The sequence below is a fragment of the Stegostoma tigrinum genome, chromosome 29 (assembly GCF_030684315.1).
Source record: "Stegostoma tigrinum isolate sSteTig4 chromosome 29, sSteTig4.hap1, whole genome shotgun sequence".
Lineage (NCBI taxonomy): Eukaryota > Metazoa > Chordata > Chondrichthyes > Orectolobiformes > Stegostomatidae > Stegostoma > Stegostoma tigrinum.
In genome coordinates, this window is record NC_081382.1 from 17,449,351 (window position 1) to 17,468,053 (window position 18,703).

An 18,703-nucleotide genomic window follows, 5' to 3' on the forward strand; every position below is an offset into this window, starting at 1 on the left:
AAACTGCAAAGTATTATGTACCTGAATCCCTAAGTCCCTCTGTTCTGCAACACTTATGGAATGATCAGGAATTCTGAAGTCTAGCTTAACAAACATGGGCTGAAATCTAATCATTTCATAGGTGTTTGCAAGCATATAATGTTGATAGGGGACTGAAGCAATGGCAGTTTTAAGTTTTGTCACAAACTAAGATATTTGGTTATCAGTAATGTAACAGTTCACAAACGGTGCAAAATTTAAAAAAAGATACTGAAACAAAACGTAACTATTTTGCCAAACTATATTCTGAACCGTAACTTTATTTTCACGCATTACCTCTGGCAAGATGTTTAATAGAACTTCACAAAAGAGGAAGTTTCTCTGAGAATAAAAAAAACACGGGAGTTTGTGTTAGACAAATCTGAAAAATATTTCAAAATTTCACAAAGTCCCCTACATTCAGAAAAAGGACCTCTGATGTATTTATGTCCAGTTTATAGCCAAAACGTAACGCTGCAGATACGGTCATGCTATGAAGAAAAATTAAACCTCTTCTGCCGATAAGACACACATTAATGCGGGGGATGGTAAAGTGAATTTTTTTTGGATGAAGCACATCAACGAAGATACCATTTACTGGAACAATTATAATATGTTCCACTAAGTCACAACATAAATTAGTACTGCAGTAATACAGTATTCTACAATCAGATGTAGGTTTGCTGTACTGAGCCCATTTCATTTTTGAATAAATATAACACTTCTGAAATTGGAATGTGTGAATATAAATCACAATCATATAGGCAAAACAGATTTTTAAAATTGCTCATTGTTTCATCCTACTGAGTATTTTGCTATATAATTTAGTTATAGATACAGGTAAAGTCACTACCATTCTACTAGATCATAAGGCTGCTGTTTCGTCAAAGAGAGAAAACTAGTGGCAGTTTAATCTGAGGGTCACCTTGCATCAGGTGAAGGAAGAGGGTAAGGAAAAGGGCACTACCTGTGGCGGCCTTCATGTACACTCAGTTGGGCTGCACCACTGCACGCTGCCCTGGAGGCAGGTGCAGAGGGGAAGGTCCGAGACCGTCACACATCTCCCTATGGAACATACCTTTGCAAAGCAAGTTTGAAGAAAGACTCAGTGGTTTTTGTCAAGACTCATCTCGAGCAGTTCAGTGACGCAGGATGCTGTGCTCTGCAACATGTTCCCAGGGATCCACACCGAGATAAACTGTGGAAGGCCATCAACTCGGTGAAAGGCACTCTTTGGTCTGCCCGAAATGTCTCAGTCTTCCAGAACAATGAGTCGACTTCGCCTAAGTGTTGCAGGACGGCACATTCCATGGTCCAGGACTATGTGCTGAGGGGTGCAATAAAGCTTAGTGCAGCTGCTGCCAAGGTACAGTGTGGAAAGATCACTGTCTGAGGGCCTTCTGCTGAAGGTAAATGGGGTCCGTTGAGCTGTCGGACCCTCCTGGCGCCTCAAATGCATGTAAATATAGTCTTGTTCAATGAAGAATGCCTTTGGTTTGTTTGGATAGAGTAAAACTCCAAGGTTTCTTTGTTTCCTTGATGTGCTATCGCACAGTACTAAACATATATGCAGATGTTTTTATTAATAAAGTATATTTTGAAAGCAAAAAAAAGAGGTCAAGAAGGTGGATACTTCAGGGCAACCTCAGCCACTCTTGGAATTGAACCCCCGCTGTTGGCATCAAACTACAGCACAAATCAGCTGTCATTCTATTGAAGTCGACTGTCGGTTGTCAGAGAAACCCCATCTGCTTCATTATTCTCCTTCAGCGAAGGAAAATGCTGTCCTTACCTGGTCGCACATGTGCCTCCAAAAATACAGCAATGTAATTCTGTCTTACAAAAACAAATTTGCTGGAAAAGCTCAGCAGGTCTGGCAGCATCTGTGGAGGAGAAAACAGAATTAATGTTTCGGGTCCGGTGACCCTTCCTCAGAACTGATGATGGCTGGGAAAACGTCAGTTTATATGCAGAAAATAGGGAGGTGCGTTGGGGAGGGAGTAAATGATAGGATAAAGCCCAAAGAGAGAGAAAGACAGTTGGACAGACAAAGGAGTTGCTAATGATCAGGCTGGGAGGGTGAGTAGCTGTTAATGGGGACCGTTAGTGACTAACAACAGCGGGTGTGTAATGGCAGGCTATGTGGTAACAAAGCCTGGTGTGTGGGGTGGGGGGCTGGGACATGGGAGAGTTTAGGCCCTAAAATTATTGAGCTCAATATTGAGTCCATAGGGTCCCCAAGCGGAAAATAAGGTGTTGTTCCTCCAGCTTGTGCTGGGCTTCACTGGAACACTGTAGCAATCCGGAGACAGATGTTGGCCAGGGAGCAAGGTGGTGCATTGAAGTGGCAGGCAACAGGTAGTTCAGGGTCTTTTTTGCGAGCGGAACATAGATGATCTGCAAAGCAGTCGCCAAGTCTACGCTTCGTTTCCCCAGTGTAGAGGAGACCACATTGTGAGCAGCGGATGCAGTAGTCTAGATTCTTGGAAGTGCAGGTGAAGTGTTGCTTTACCTGGGAGGTATGTTTGAGCCCTTGGATACTGGGGAGAGAGGAGGTTAATGGGCAGGTGTTGCACCTTTGCCAGTTACAGGGGAAGCTGCCTTTGGGCTGCGGGAAAGTGTTGGGGGTGAAGGAGGTACAGACCAGGGAGTCCCAGAGAGAACGGTCCCTGCAGAAGGCGGACAAGGGAGGGGTGGGGAATATGTGTCTGGCAGTGGCATCTTGCTGGAGGTGGCAGAAATGGCATCTGATGATCTTCTGGATCTGGTGCGATGGTAGGTGAGGAATTCTCTCTTAACTGTCCTCTAAGCAATTAGGGATGGGCAATAAATGCAAGCTTAGCCAGTAGTGTCCATATCCTTTGCATAATTAAAGAAAAACAATCCCCAATTTATTCTGGAAATTGTGTAATTGAGGTTGGTTGGCTCGTCGAGATGGCTTGTTGTTCTGCAGATGTTTTGTTACCGGGATTGGTAACATCCTCAGTGCAGCCTCTGATGAAGCGTTGGTGTGTTTTCCCACCTGGTTTTTAAACTCTGGGTCCATTGCGATGGATTGCCTCACTTCTGGTTTTCCTCCATAGTGAGATGCATATGGGGTCGAGTTCAATGTGTTTGAATTGCACTCGGACCCCTATACATTCCACTACAGAGGAAACCCGGAAGTGAGGTAATCCATCGCAGCAGACTCCAGAGTTTAAAAACCAGGTGGGAAAACACACCGACGCTTCATCAGAGGCTGCACTGAGGATGATACCCAGCATGGTAATGAAATGTCTGCAGAACAACAAAGCCATCTCGGCGAGCCAACCAACCTCAATACCAAAAACCCAAGCTACTCCAAAACCTAAAAGTACCTGTAATCTACTGCAAGATTTATGTGTTTCTGACTGAGCCTCTTTCTGTTCAAGTACTTTCAGTTGAGAAGGGCACTAATTAGAGACAATCCTTGATCAATTAAAACCCAACTGTTGTTCCTCATGCTAAGAGCACATAAAAATGCATATTATTTATTGACGTGCTTCCTACCTATTCAAGTGTGATTTACTATATTCTTATTACAGACAGGTATAAATTTGACAGGCAAGGGTCAATTTCAAAATTGTTGATTGTTTGTTTGTTATAAAACCCACCTGGTGTCATCCTATTGGCTTCAATGAAGTGTGGTGCAGTGTTAGTGTCTTTACCTCTGAACCAGGAGGCATGCAGTCGAGTTCCATCTGTTTCTGGGCTGTATAATACATCTCTGAATAGGTTGATTCAAAAATATCTGAAACAAGTTGGCACCATACGGTGCCAAGTTATACAACAGGCCGTCAAGGTGATTTTTGCCCTCGATTTTTGAACTTATAGAATCAGATTGTTAAGTGACTCACAAGATGTGAGCAGAATCAGAGAACAAAAGCAGGGACTATCAAAAGGAAAACCTTACAGCATTTCTCAGCAATGCGTAAAGTTGTCACTAATCCCCTTTCCTGGATGACAAAGTTACCGAAAATGGATGAAGACTGAGTGGGATCAGTGTTTTTGTTTTGTTTTGAAAACTTTGCTTCTCGTTGATGTTCTTCAGGTTACCTTGACATCAATAATGCTGCAACATGGATTTGTAGAAATATTTTTCTCTTATTAGTACACCGATTCTGAAGATAAGCTCTTTGAAATCAGAAATCTATAGCCCTCAGGTGCCTGCTTTGCACAATCCTTCAAATGTTTAAATATTCTTTCTCAAGCATTGAAAAGTCATAAATGAAACTCAGACCATTTCCACATCACAAGATACAGAAATAGGTACTGGTGAGAGGAATGACCTCTTTCTGCAAATCTAGCACAGCTGGACAGCAATAACATATTTCTCATCATGCCCTTCTCCTCTTGTCCCACCAATAGGAGTCGTTTTATTCAATCACATACAAATGCTGTTTCATATGACCCATTAAAATCCTTTATTGATCTTATGCTAGTTGGAAACACTGCATAACATTCTCAGGAACTCTGGCGTCAGTCACTTCTTTCAGAGGATCGAACCAATGTTGAACCCCTTAAACTTGTGGTATGACTTCTGTTTGATTAAAAGTAATCACCAAAACTTCTCAATTTCTCACCATCGAATGAAAAAGATGCCCTGAATTTGAGGAAGTGGTCACTGCCCAACTGAAATTTGCTTTGCAAAGAGAAATATAACGGATATAATTACACTTTATTTTAATTCTATCAAGGCACATCTTCCACCCCTTGGTCATGATATTTCCTCTTAGGTGTCTTGCAGGTACATGCAGATGGTCCACAGTGGTTCCAACCTTTCTCTACCTGTGAGGGAGACAGCACAAAAGTCTCAGAGGGAGAGAGATGAGGATGCCTCCTGCATCCCTCACTAATTCAGATACTGACTTGTGTTGAATACTTTGTGGCGACATTGGAGTTGAGTTACATGCCAGTAAACGCTTTATTGCCAACTCTTCACAGATGGCAAGGAAAATATGCCCCAGGCCACTGGCGCTCAGACGACCACTGCAGACTGGGCACCTCCACAGTCCCAACTTAGCTGGTGCTCAACAAGGACACAGGGCAGTGTAAGGGGACACCTAGCGCAAGAGCAAAAGCCATATAAGTCTCACAGAAATTTCCCCTCAGAACAGTCTGGCGGGGGGAGGGGGGCGCTGGGCCTTCCAGCTCCACCCTCTCAGCCCTGTGCGGGGCTCTAGCGGAGAAGGCTGCACCTGTCTCTGGGTAGGACCAACTCCTCAGCATGTCTAGAGGTCTAGGCAAAAATACCCCATTGTTGCACCACCAGATCTCCAAGCCACTAGGGTCCAATTTAAGGCAGGCTCCCTCCATCCCAGTTCAGAACCTGTGTCTACAGCAAGACATGGTGGGAGGGAGAGAAAGGTCCTCTGAGGGTACACAGATGGCACTTGTTGGTAAGCCAGTTCTCACCTTTGTAAATATTCATTCAGTTTTCACCATCACACTGATAGAATATCTTTGCATATGGGAAGATGAGGTACATTTGTCAAAGTGACAGTATCTGTGATGTACGCATTGCCTGGTCACAGTACATTGTACTGGGATAAAGATGGCTAGCTCCAGTACCTACAATGCTGCATTTACAGTGAGACAGAGAACCACTGGTATTTCCTTTTCAGGAACCTTATGTCACATAAGCCTGCAGTCCCCTCCCTCACACAAGGCCAACTGTGGCCCACTCCTCAGAACGAAAAGGTAATGACCCCTGATCATGACTGCCCCAACTGTCTATCTGACTAAGCCCAAGCTCCTGGACTAAAATTGATAGGCTGACCTTCACTTACAGTGGCAGGACCCTCTGACTGATCGATGCCTTCCTTGACTTCATGAGAACTACACCCCTTTGACTTTGTGACATGGCCATTTGCTTGCAGCACATGCTGTGCATTTGCATCATACATAACTGACACATGGTGCAGGGGTATGATTGGCAGAGCACGGAGTACATCCACCCCTTGACTAGCGACTGCTGACCTGCATGACAAGCTGCCTGGCTTTGCATCTGCAGTGACAGGCTGGGCATGCAATACGTCTGTGAACCTTTGAACTCTGGTTGATAGGACAAAGCATAACACAGCAAAGCAAAACAAGGCAGGAAAGGTCTGAGCATCCAGGCAGGCACTATGTGAGTGAACATTAGAGCTATTGATGAGCCCTGGGATGTGGTTTCGTTCATCTGTGAGCTGGTCCCTGTCTGCAAAGTGCCCTTGAGCCATCATTCCAATGATAGGTGTCAGTGCACTCTAGAGTGTAGCACTAGAGTGCAGAAATATTCTGAAGGGTTTAGAAATGATGATGCAGTGCAGCTGGCATGTGTCAGAGACCATTGTCAATGGATGTGGGATGCGTGCAACTGCCGCCCATAAAGTGTGCCCCGAGGCATTGGTGCCAGGTGTTCAAGGTGGCAGAGGGTAAAGCAAGCAATGACCTGGAGTTGTCCAGGTACCCACTTGACATTTTTATGTGGAATTCTTGGCATCCAATTTCTGTCTGTTGTGTGGTAGGCTGTGAATATAGACTGGGGAGACTGAGGTAGATTAAGAGGTGAGATTTGAGGGCGATAATAAACAGTCATCACTGTTAATAAGCAATGCACCACACTCGGGCAAGAAGCTCATCTTGATATCTGGTACTGTGTTGAAAAGTGTGATTTGTTGCTCCTGATGCTGAAAGATGCCTTATTCGACATCTTACATGATTCCCCCCCAAATTTCCCATTTTAACTCCTATAATGTTCAGGGTCTTTGAGATTCCACCGACATTAATCACAACAGCAATTGATTTTTAAAATATCCACCTAACTGTTTGTGCATTGGACATCAAATAAACACATTCCAGAAGTTATCAGCCAAGAAAATAAGCAGAAACAGCCACCTCACCTGTTTTGGATCACCATTTAATAAGCGCCATTCATACCAAGGAGAGGGAAGTGAATTGGAGGTGAGAGGTAGTGGCTTTATGTTTAAAATCAGTTTTGCACAGCGTAAGATCAGATGCAAAAGATTATGGAAAATGAAAAGAAAAGTTTTAAAAGACTCAACTCTGGGCAGAGGAAAGCTTTGGTTTGAATGCCAAGATTCACAACTTTAAAGTTGTCACATGTGCAACTCCAGAATCCAGGATGTTAGTCTTGGTGCTGGGGTTGCATTATTAATAACCAAGAGCTAGGCGGATGTGCTATTTTAAGTTAGGCACAAGTGTATAAAGCCTCTATTTCACGAAGGGAACTGCTGTAACATTACAGCCCCAGTGGATTTGGTTTTCTATTTCTTCAGTGATTTTTAGTTCCCTCAGAAATGCTGGCCAAATGAATTAGAACTCCAGGGTGAAACCATGCCTTCAGGAGAGGACAAGAATGCATGTATTAGAAAACGCTTGAAAGAGTTTTGCTGGAGGTACTTAAGGACAGCCCTGACCTCAGCATTACTTTTTTCAGCGGTTCTGGAAGCTGTAATCAATGGCCCAAGTGGAACTCCCTGAAGGTTTTTCAGTCAGATTATCTCTGTGCCACCACTGAACCATCATCATTTAAAAAGGTTACTGAACAACTACATTCTTCAATGAAATACATATAAGTAATAGCCTTGTTGTAAACACCCGTCATGGATAATATCTAACAGTCTAATTGAAAGAACACAAGTTGAGACAGGACACTGGAAAACTACATGCACAAAAAAGATTTGAAAAATGTCAAGCTGAGACAAATAATGAACAAGGTGATGAGACACATGTTGATTAGCAATGCATTTTGACAGGTGCAATTGTTTAAATCCTCAAGGAAATAAGTTGCTTCAAACTTTCCAAGGACATGAATAGATTCAATTTCAAAACTTCAGCAAAAGCAATTCCCATAGATTCGAGTTGTGCAGGGTATTTAAACCGGAATAATCAGATGACTGAAGGCCCAATCTCTCTCTGGTTTGATCATGTCACTTTGGGGAGGGAAACCAATTTGGGGATATCCATTCAATAGAAGTAGCTAAAGGTCAGCCTGGGATTGACCTGTGCAGGTTTGCTTGTTTTTGCCAAGAAGAACAGGTAAAGCAATTACAATTTTAAGACATACGGGAGCATGTCAATCTTTGATGAGAATGAGGAGACATGTATTTCAGAAGGACTATTGCCTGAAAAAGTGTTAAGATGTGGAATTCACAGTGAGACAAGAAGCGCTCCATTATACAGAATGAGGTTGACATGTCCAATGAAAAGTGGAGACTTAGTGTAAGGAGTACTAGAGAGTTGTGATGGAATTTGGCTTTTCTGATGGAGAATAATTTACACTGATACTTCTTGTACTCTGGTATTAGGACCACTGCTCTTTTTTATATATCTTATGGACATACATACACAGGGCTTGATTTCAAAGTTTGTACATAACACATTATTCAAATGTAGCAAACAATGAAGAGGCTATACAAGGAAATTGACAGAATGATGAAGTGAGTCTCAGCAGAGAAATGTGGTGTGATACAATTGGTTGAAAGGTGAGGTCAGCAATATGAGCTAAATGGTTACAATCTGTAAGGGGATGCAGAGAAACAGGGAGAGCTGTCTTTACCTAACTGAGAAAATGGCAGGGCAGATTGAGATGTGTGTATAAATATCGTGGGTGCCTTGGAGTTGTTCACAAAGGTATAGAGTAGAAAAGCAAGAAGCTAAGTCTTTCTAAAATCTAAGTTAGGATTCTGCTAACGTAGCATGTCAAATTCAGTGCATCAAGGTTTAGGAAGGATGTTGATGTTGTAGAGAGGGTGCAGACAAACTTCATTTGAATGGTACTAGAGATGTGAAACCACAGTTATCTGGAGAGACTGGAGAAGTTGAGATTATTTCCTTGAAGCAGGAAAGGTCAACAGGAGATTGGGATATTCAAAACCATGATGGTGTTGGTAATTGCATATACTGGCAAGAATGGTCAAGAATGAGCAGAGGACACAGATTTAGGGTGAATTAAAAACTGAGGGAGGGTTCCAACCCAAAACATTGAATTTCCTGCTCCTTGGATGCTATCTGACTTGCTGTGCTTTTCCGGCTCCACATATTTTGACTCCAGCTTCTCCACAGAGTTAGGGTGATTGGCAGAAGGGCCAGAGGTAACAGGAGAAAACTTTTAACATTATGCAGTGAGTTGTTAAGCCTTGGACTGCACTGGTTGAAACTGTAAGTTAGGCAGATTCAAAATAAAGTTCAAAAGCAAATTGGATAGGTGCCCATGAAGAAAAGATAAAGGCAGGTGCATGGACTGAAAAACAGCCAAGTGAGTTCAATAGGTCAGTAGAGGTATTAGATTTAGGTTAGATTCCCTACAGTGTGGAAACAGGTCCTTCAGCCCAACAAGTCCACACTGCCCCTTGGAACATCCCACCCAGACCCATCCCCCTATAACCCACACACCCCTGAACACTACCGGCAATTTAGCATGGCCAATCCACCTAGCCTGCACATCTTTGGACTGTGGGAGGAAACCGGAGCACCCAGAGGAAACCCACACAGACACAGGGAGAATGGGCAAACTCCACACAGACAGTTACCCGAGGCTGGAACAGAACATGCAATGCTAACCACTGAGCCACTGTGCTGCCATAATGGCATACCATAATGCCACATACCAGTATAATGGAATGAAAGGTTTCCTTCTGCGTTGTCTGATGCCATGTTTTCACTTCTGCTATCCCACTCGCCAGGCTGCCTGATACAGTGCATCAGTTTTAAATTGACGATCCACCACTTAAGATGCCAGTGTTTTAGTTGGTACACAATACCAGTTGAAATTCCAAAGGGTTTTGAAAACCCAAACTCAGCATCTCTGAACCATGAGCACTTTAACTGACTTTGCCTTCTGCTGAGTTTGTTTCAATCTAAGGAGTGTATTCTATATATCAACGGGGACTCTGCACCTGAATTCCTTGATAAAACAAACATCTATGAATTGTTTCTGCAGCTGTACAGCCTGGGGTATGCATGGAGAGTGAGCGCCCTCATTTTTAAAACTAACTTGACAAAATTCAGAGATGTTTTCCTTTATGCTACAGCTCATACCTAAAGGCATTTAAATATGGAGCAATAATTATGATCGATATTCTGCTCATTTTTGAACATTTTATTTCAAACTCACACGCATGTGACATTTTTTTCTTGCACTTTCTTCATTTAACGATTAGTGTCCGACTTACTCATAGTGGCGCCTCCTGGTGGTCACAAAAACAAAGGCATAGGGACTGAGTCTGACTTGGAGTAGGACGTGGCTTTGATAGCTCAGCACAGTGAAAAGGACAGTGTCTTCTCTCATCGTGTAGCGCAGTTTGATCATGAGGCTGAATTCATCTGGAAAACTAAGAAAGCCAGAAAGTGAACAGCTTCCTGTGAATCCACAGATAACACTCATGATGGCACTAAGATATTAATTGTGCACTTGTTAACAATTCTGCTGGTCTTCTGCAAATAATATGAGTCACATACACATTGTATTTTGCTTTTCATTTTTGGTCTGGAGGCAAACTCTAGTCGATCATGAAAAGCAATGTGTACGCGAATGTTCTAAAAGACTCCAGTGTTACAGAGACATAGAGTCATATAGCACAGAGCACAGTCCAACCAGAACATGCCGACCGTAATCCCCAAACTAAACTAGTCCCACCTGCCTACTCCTGGCCCTTAACCCTCCAAACATTTCTTATCCATGTACTTACCCAAACATTTTTAAATGTTGTAACTGTACGAATTGGTTTACTGAAATATGGAATGCAGATTAGGACCTACGACACAGCTGCATTCCCCTCATATCCCAACTCAATCCTCCTACATGAAAGAACAGTTGAAAAAACTCAAAATACTAAGTTAGCACCAACATTCCCACAACAAGGATGACTTTGGTTTTGAAAACAATTTTGTAACCACTTTAAAGAAATTTACAGAGAAAAGTGCTGAATTTTCCAGGCCCTTTTGGGAATAGGTTGGGAGGTCAAAGGTGGGAGATGCTGGTAAGGTGGTGGTAGCATGGATTCAGGAGGGAGGCGCAATGTCTTCTTATCACCAGACTGTGTTGTTATAGGTGAGAAAGATAGTGGCGTGAATAAACACACATGGAAACCTCTGCACAATTGAGATTTATAAGCATTCAACATCACCATGGGAATGTTGTCAACTTCAGAAAGGCTAAACAATATGTAGAGGGATATGTACCAAACTCAGGCAAATAGGGCTAGTTTAAATTATGAAAACTGAGCAGCATGGGCAATTTGGGCCGAATGGCCTGTTTTCATGCTGAGACCTCTATGACTGTATGCCCCCTGAGTTCCCAGTATGTACCCTGTGGGACACCCCATCCCCTCATTAACAGATTGGCTCTTATGGTAATGTGGTTGCTGGCACTTCATGATCCCTCCCACCCACTGGCCCTGTTTTCCCTATTGCCTCCAACATTCATCTTTGAGGGCACCCAGCCATGGTGATGGTGCTGCCCCTCCAATTAGGTTGGCAGCTCTTGGCAGTGGGCCAGGAGAATAACTTTTACAGTGGCCCAACGGTGACCTAGCCCGAGTCTAGCCGCTAACAGGATCACCTTCTACTTTTGGCCCTGACGGGGACTACTGAGATCAGCACCATTTAGCCTGATGTCTTAATTGACAACTGAAAGAAAAGGTAGCTATCAATCTTTTCAATGTTGGATAGAGCTAAAGAAGCCTGTCAACTTAATATGAAATAATAACATCTCAACAGCTGTCCAGAAAGTGACTGACCACAGTCTCAAAGGACATCAGCTTGTATTCATCCTATAGTTCTGGCTCCCCAACTGGCAGCAAGTCAGGCAATTAAAGATGAACATGGGAAAGCACAAACTGAATTAATCCACTGTGAAAACTAAATAATATATATTTATCTACATCGTGCATAATAAAACTGGTTAAATTCTACCCAGACAAGCTGCTGTTGTCGTTGGACATTTTGTATGGTGAAACTTTCCATACATGTGGCATTTTGACATGTGGCTGATAGTTTGGATTAATTGACAAATGATTGGCATCAGTTACAAAAGGTGTACTTGCCCTTATTCTCGACAAATGATGTAAAAATGGACTGGTTAATTCCTGAATATTTTGGAACTTGCCTAGACCACGTACCTCTTAAATGGAGTGCAGTTCTAATATTTGAAATTGAGTGAATAGGTTTAAGGGGCATGGTTTTGAACTAGTGGAAAAGGACATTGAAGTTGGCAAATCAGCTGTACCCAGTTTCACAGGCTCGAACTGACTTCTGGCTTGGACTTCTTTCGCATCAGTTAAGTAAGTTGCCTCATGGTCATTGAACATTAACAAACAGCTCAACACATCGAGGGAGGGTAGAACTGGTTATTCCTGCACCCTCAAGATCAAGCTCGTCAAAAATAAGCACTACAAGAACAGATGGTAAGACTTATAATAGGGTAGACTCAGGGCCTGCCCAGACAACAGCATATCAACTGGACCAAAAGGGGTGCTCATGGACCTGAAATAATTATGTCAGAAAACTGATTGAGATCTTTTATTTTAATAGTAGCGTCCAGGGGCCTCTTGAAAATCAGCAGGCAAAAATATACAGAATTTACGTCACACAGCTCCACCTAATTAGACCTCAAGTCAGAATTCTGAAGAGTAACAGTGCATTTTACCAAAGTACTGTGGGAAGATTTGGGAATTAATGCATTAGCCTGAAAATTAGGAAAAGTTCAGCTATGTTTACAGAATTTTGGATTGTGAAGTTTCAAACTCGTACTCTGTTATTAGCAAATTAATACTCAGTGCACTTGTAGCAGTTTGTGTAATATAAGTGGTATCCCATTTAATACCAGCCTCTTAATGATTCTATCATATGTTGTGTACTAACATTCTTATATGGCAATTTCAGGGCTTAAATAGCATTGAAAATTTGTAAATATTTTAGCAATGAATAGGAATTGAACCTGGTCATATAAGTTTCCTTACATATAAAAAGGTTTTAAATTTTGCAAATAATTAATTGAAATTTCGACATGTAATCATAACATTCCACCAGGTATTGAAGGAGAACACCAATCCTGGCAAGTGTCTACACAACATGTTTTCCACAACTGAGAGACAGTGGTGAGTTATGTTTGCTCTTTATGTTGCTGGAGGATTGTTCAAAGACTCTTCACTGCTAATGTACTTTTTTGGACTTATTAATGGGCAAAATATCCTTTTTGTTGATTGCAGTAAAACATCAAAATGTATTTGAAAAGATGTGGTTTATAATCTTGCTACATCTAGTAGACACGGAGCCAATTTCCCTCAAAACTATTGTACACAAAACTAGATCATAGCTTGCCAAACAAGCAATTTATGATATAGAAATAACAAGGTGTAGAGCTGGATGAACACAGCAGGCCAAGCAGCATCAGATGAGCAGGAAGGCTGACATTTCGGGCCGAGAGCCTTCTTCAGAAATTTCTTCAGAAATTCAGAAATTCAGAAATTTCTGAAGAAGGATCTAGGCCCAAAACGTCAGCCTTCCTGCTCATCTGATGCTGCTTGGCCTGCTGTGTTCATCCAGCTCTACACCTTGTTATCTCAGATTCTCCAGCATCTGCAGTTCCTACTATCTCTGAAACAATTTACGATATACTATGGGTTAGAGTTTTGCAGCAGAGTCAACTCTAGAGTACTTTAAAAAAACTGGCATCGGGACCCAGATCCCATTTTTGCCAAAATGGGCAAGGGATGGGGCATGGAACACATACTGGGAAAATGGAAGTCAACAGCTGAATCTGAAATCTGTGCTCATCTTAATCCACAATGTGGGAATCACAATTTTATCGAGAAGGCATAAACGCTCTTGAAGGATGGATAGCATATGTTTAAGAATCACAATTTAAAGATGCTTAAATACTATGGAAAAGAGAAGTACTGATTAAGAATGAAAATATCTGTGGTGTGATGGGTGGTTGGGGAGAGTGCATTGATTGGCAGGCTATCTGCTGTAACTTAAAACCAAACCATTATCAACTTTCCCTGCAATTTCAATCGACATTATTGTTGGGATTGTCCTTGGGCTCTTATCCTATGTGGTTGCTTGGCTGAGTCACAAAAGCTCCAAAATCACTCACCTCAGCAAGGGGTTGTTATCTCATTTTGACTGACAAATTTAGCAGACTCTTAGAGGGCTAACTGCCTTTTCATATGATTATTGAGTAAATGTTTATGGTATAACAGATTGATCACGAAGGGATTTAAAAGCATTGGATAGGTTTCTTAAATTAGAATATTTTTCTAAAGTACGAGTGAGATCTCTCTTAGATTGCTGAGAGTTTATTGTCCTCATCTCCATAAAGTTGCTGAAGTCTATCTATGGTGGATGTTGAGATATTGTCTATGAAAGTGGCATGGAGGTATGAGGTGTTCTGGGGATATGAAGTAGCATTGGTGTATCAGGTAGCACAAATGTGACATTGAGGTATGTGGCAGCATGGGGATAGCAAGGAGATGGTGGAAGATTGAATGTGAGGTTTGGAGAGCCTGAAAGCCATTTAAAACGTGGTTGAAAAGTCCCACTAAGGTGGAATATCGAGCCAACCTGCCTTGGTATTCACCAGCATTTGTGGCTACTTCGAAAGGCAAAAAGGCATAATATGGAAATTCCTCCATACATCTCCTTCCTGCCCACTATGCAGTAAAAATCATAGCATGCAAAATTAGGTGATTTCCCAATTTAAGCTTCCTGCCTGCATGACCACCACCTAGCCCAATGAATCTGGAAACATTCCTTAAAATAAAACTCACGTCCGTACCTGGTTCCAAATACTTCTTCACTTGTTATGCTGAGGGTGGAATATTGTCCAATTTCATAGACCATGCAATTCTCTTCATCAAGTGAAATGGAAATGTTGGTGAGATCAAATGACAAGGAAGCAAGCTTGTCCAGCAAGTCTACTTCATCTACATGAAAAACAGAAATATGACACATTGTAGTGTTCAGCAACGTGATTCAATTGTATTCTTATGAAGCCTTTTGGTCCAAGTGCTTTGCTTCTAACATGAGCATCAATATATATTTTGAAGATAATGCAAAGATTGTAACAACACAAATTTCTACTATGGAGCATGATAAACTGTCATGTAGGAAATTTACTCTGTAATAATTCAGGGGGAAAGACAAAAGTTGGAGATTGAGTAGTGCAGCAGCAAGTTTTGTGGCAAAGTGGGTAGTATCCCTGCCTCTGAGTTATAAAATCTGCGTTGAAGTCCTGCTCCAGAGTTTGATGGTCAAGGAAAGTGTATTGATAATACAATCAAACAGGTTGAGGACCAATTTATAAAATCATGGCAAAGGATAAGAACAGAAGTGTCTTCTGGACTACGGACATCTGTCAAGATAGATGTTTTATACTGCTCAACAAATTGTCTATGGGATATTACAACTTGCGTTTGAAATATTTCAACATAGAGTTCCAGCTTCTGAGGGGCATTCTATGAAGGCAAGTGCTTTCTTTACAGAAAATTCAGAGCACAGATTCACTTCCAAGTGTGAAGTTTTGTCATTTGGGTCAATGGAAAGAAAGATTTGGTATTAACTTCATCACAATTTAAGAAGGACAACAGATCCATTCTAAACCATGTGTAAACCTTTGTATCATTATATTGTATATTAACATTGTACAGTTCACATTAACATTCAATGTGCACAACCATTAAAATACACTGTATAGAGTAAAAACCAAGAGAACTGTGGGCGCTGTAAATCAGGAACAAAAACAAAGCTGCTGAAAAAGCTCAGCAGGTCTGGCAGAATCAGTGAAGGAAGAAAAGAGTTAATGTTTCGGGTCCTTCACAGATGCAGCCAGACATGCTGAATGAAGTGTTCATCATGAACTTGAAGGGTGGAATAACTAGACTTTGGCAACCATATTCTGTCTCTCTAGTCATGTTGGCTAATCAATTTATTCCTCCAATATTTATTTTAAAACAAAACTGAATTAACACACAGAGGACCATGTAGTTTGGATCATTTTTGCTTTTTATGAAATGTGAATTTTATTCATTGTTCTTCTAAAATTTTTTGAAAAAAACATCTGAGGACGAGTAATCCAGGAAAAATCAGCTCAAAATGGGAGAGATCTACAGGTCAGCACCTACAGATTCTGTTCAAGAGCTGTCAAGTTCATTAAACTGTTTTTTGTCCCGAGGGGAGAATTGTGACAGCTGCTGGCACCTGTCCTAAATTATGAGTGGATTATAGTAATGCGAAAAGTCATCCTGGCAGCTAAATAAATAATGCTCAGCTATTCTTTCATCGCAAAATCGAAACTTGCAACAATATTTTTAGACCTTGAAATCTCAGCAGGAGGAACAAATCACTTCCTCAAGGTAGACAAATGTTAGCTCTTTCCCTTCATTCAAAATTATGTGGAAGGACAAGTCATGAAGAGAATTATATCAATTAACAGTAAATGAAGTGCTCTCCTCACCTCTTCCCTGCCTTGTAAAACTCGATAGTGACCTTTCAAAATCAGTGATATAATTGGTTATAATCTAACTGGTCAACTGCAAATCCAACCTGAGTGTTATGCTCTCAACTTCACACACAAAGCTGCTTGGCTGCATACATAACATTTAACGTTTATTAAGTCATAATGGTGATATGAATAATTTAATACACATCTTGATGGACTGGTAACCTTCTGGCTAAATCACATAATTGTATAGATTTTCCAGCATTGTAGGGTGTTTGTATGCATATACAAACTGCACACCAGAAACAGACGTGTTACCTATCAAGATAATAAAATGTGAGGCTGGATGAACACAGCAGGCCAAGCAGCATCTCAGGAGCACAAAAGCTGACGTTTCGGGCCTAGACCCTTCATCAGAGAGCCGAAACGTCAGCTTTTGTGCTCCTGAGATGCTGCTTGGCCTGCTGTGTTCATCCAGCCTCACATTTTATTATCTTGGATTCTCCAGCATCTGCAGTTCCCATTATCTCTGACACTATGTTACCTATCAATCCTAGTGTGCATGATTCACTAGACATGGATCACACTAAGCTGAAGACAATAGTCTGCAAAGCTCTTTTTTTGGAAAAGTCTCTGAAATATTCAACTTCAACAATCCAAGTTATTCATGTTAGACATACCTTTCTTGAAACAACATTACCTGAGTCTCAGTGATAATGGGAACTGCGGATGCTGGAGAATCCAAGATAATGAAATGTGAGGCTGGATGAACACAGCAGGCCCAGCAGCATCTCAGGAGATACTGGGCCTGCTGTGTTTATCCAGCCTCACATTTCATTACCTGAGTCTCAACTGGCCTTCTTTTCCTACTTTGCCATTGAGCATGAAATCATAATATTCTGATATTTCCTTGCTGTCTATTTTCCTCGCTCCTGACATGGATCCTGTTGTTCTTAACTAATGTCCTAAGGCTATCTCTCTATATGTTATCAAGTGAGCATTATTCATGTGAGTCTTCATAGTTTCACTAAGTTGTTTTCCTGTTTGCAGCACAGACTTCCCAGTGTAAGCTCACAGCCTACTCATGTATGTTTCCAGCAAATAATGCTGGAAAATGAATGGTCAAGAACTAATTAAAATTCTGGCCTATATCTTTTCTTCTTTCTGACTGAGAGTAAGAGATGTATGTGTGCCGCAGTTAGCTATCTGAATTCAGTACATAGAACATTACAGCACAGTACAGGCCCTTCGGCCCTTGATGTGGTGCCGATTTGTCATACCAATCTAAAGCCCATCTAACCTACACTATTCCATGTACGTTCATACGCTTATCCAATGACGACTTAAATGTACCTAAAGTTGGTGAATCTACTACCATTGCAGGCAAAGCGTTCCATTCCCTTACTACGCTCTGAGTAAAGAAACTACCTCTGACATCTGTCCTATATCTTTCACCCCTCAATTTAAAACTATGCCCCCTCGTGCTCGCCATCCTAGGAAAAAGGCTCTCCCTATCCACCCTATCTAACCCTCTGATTATTTTATGTTTCAATTAAGTCACCTCTCAACCTTCTTCTCTCCAATGAAAACAGCCTCAAGTCCCTCAGCCTTTCCCCGTAAGACCTTCCCTCCATACCAGGCAACATCCTAGTAAATCTCCTCTGCACCCTTTCCAAAGCTTCCACATCCTTCTTATAATGCGGTGACCAGAACTGTACACAATACTCCAAGTGCGGCCGCACCCGTGTTTTGTACAGCTGCAGCATAACTTCTTGGTTCCGGAACTCGATCCCTCTATTAATAAAAGCTAAAACGCTGTATGCCTTCTTAACAGCCCTGTCAACCTGGGTGGCAAGTACATGGATTTCAAGTTGCATTCAAGCAGAATTCTGTTTGCATTGCTTGGTCTTGCCCGGCTGGAACCATTGCTATCTTTAGAGAACACCTCTGCCTGTACCTGACCAAATTAAAGACGTACAAGAATATCCCCTTCAGAGAATTCCACTCTCCCTTGGTGCAATGTCAGTCAACCTTGCCTCTGAATTTTTACTCCCAGTTTAGCATTGGTTGTTATTATTGCGGAGTTTGAAAGTTGTTATAATTGAAGCCTGTGTCTTTAATTTAGTCAGCTTGAAGGTATTCACGTTACATGGTCTGATGCCTGTTGGATAACAAGCCCAGACAATTTTATTGTTAGAAATCAAATGAGTCCTGCTGCTT

The 18,703-nt window shown here is 41.6% G+C and overlaps 1 protein-coding gene across 4 annotated transcripts in view; it reads right to left on the reverse strand.

Annotated features, from left to right (window-relative positions):
* LOC125465535 (collagen alpha-1(I) chain-like) overlaps positions 1–18,703 on the reverse strand; it is a 335,639-nt gene that overhangs the window by 211,843 nt on the left and 105,093 nt on the right. For all 4 annotated transcript variants that reach the window (XR_007250272.2, XM_048559169.2, XM_048559168.2 and 1 more), the window contains 2 exons: positions 14,822–14,969; positions 10,215–10,373 (listed from right to left, as the gene is read on the reverse strand). Coding sequence is in view for 3 of the 4 variants with exons in the window: in XM_048559169.2 (XP_048415126.1) it covers positions 10,215–10,373; positions 14,822–14,969 (307 nt within the window). In the remaining variant the exon portion in view is untranslated. The remainder of the gene's footprint in view (positions 1–10,214; positions 10,374–14,821; positions 14,970–18,703) is intronic.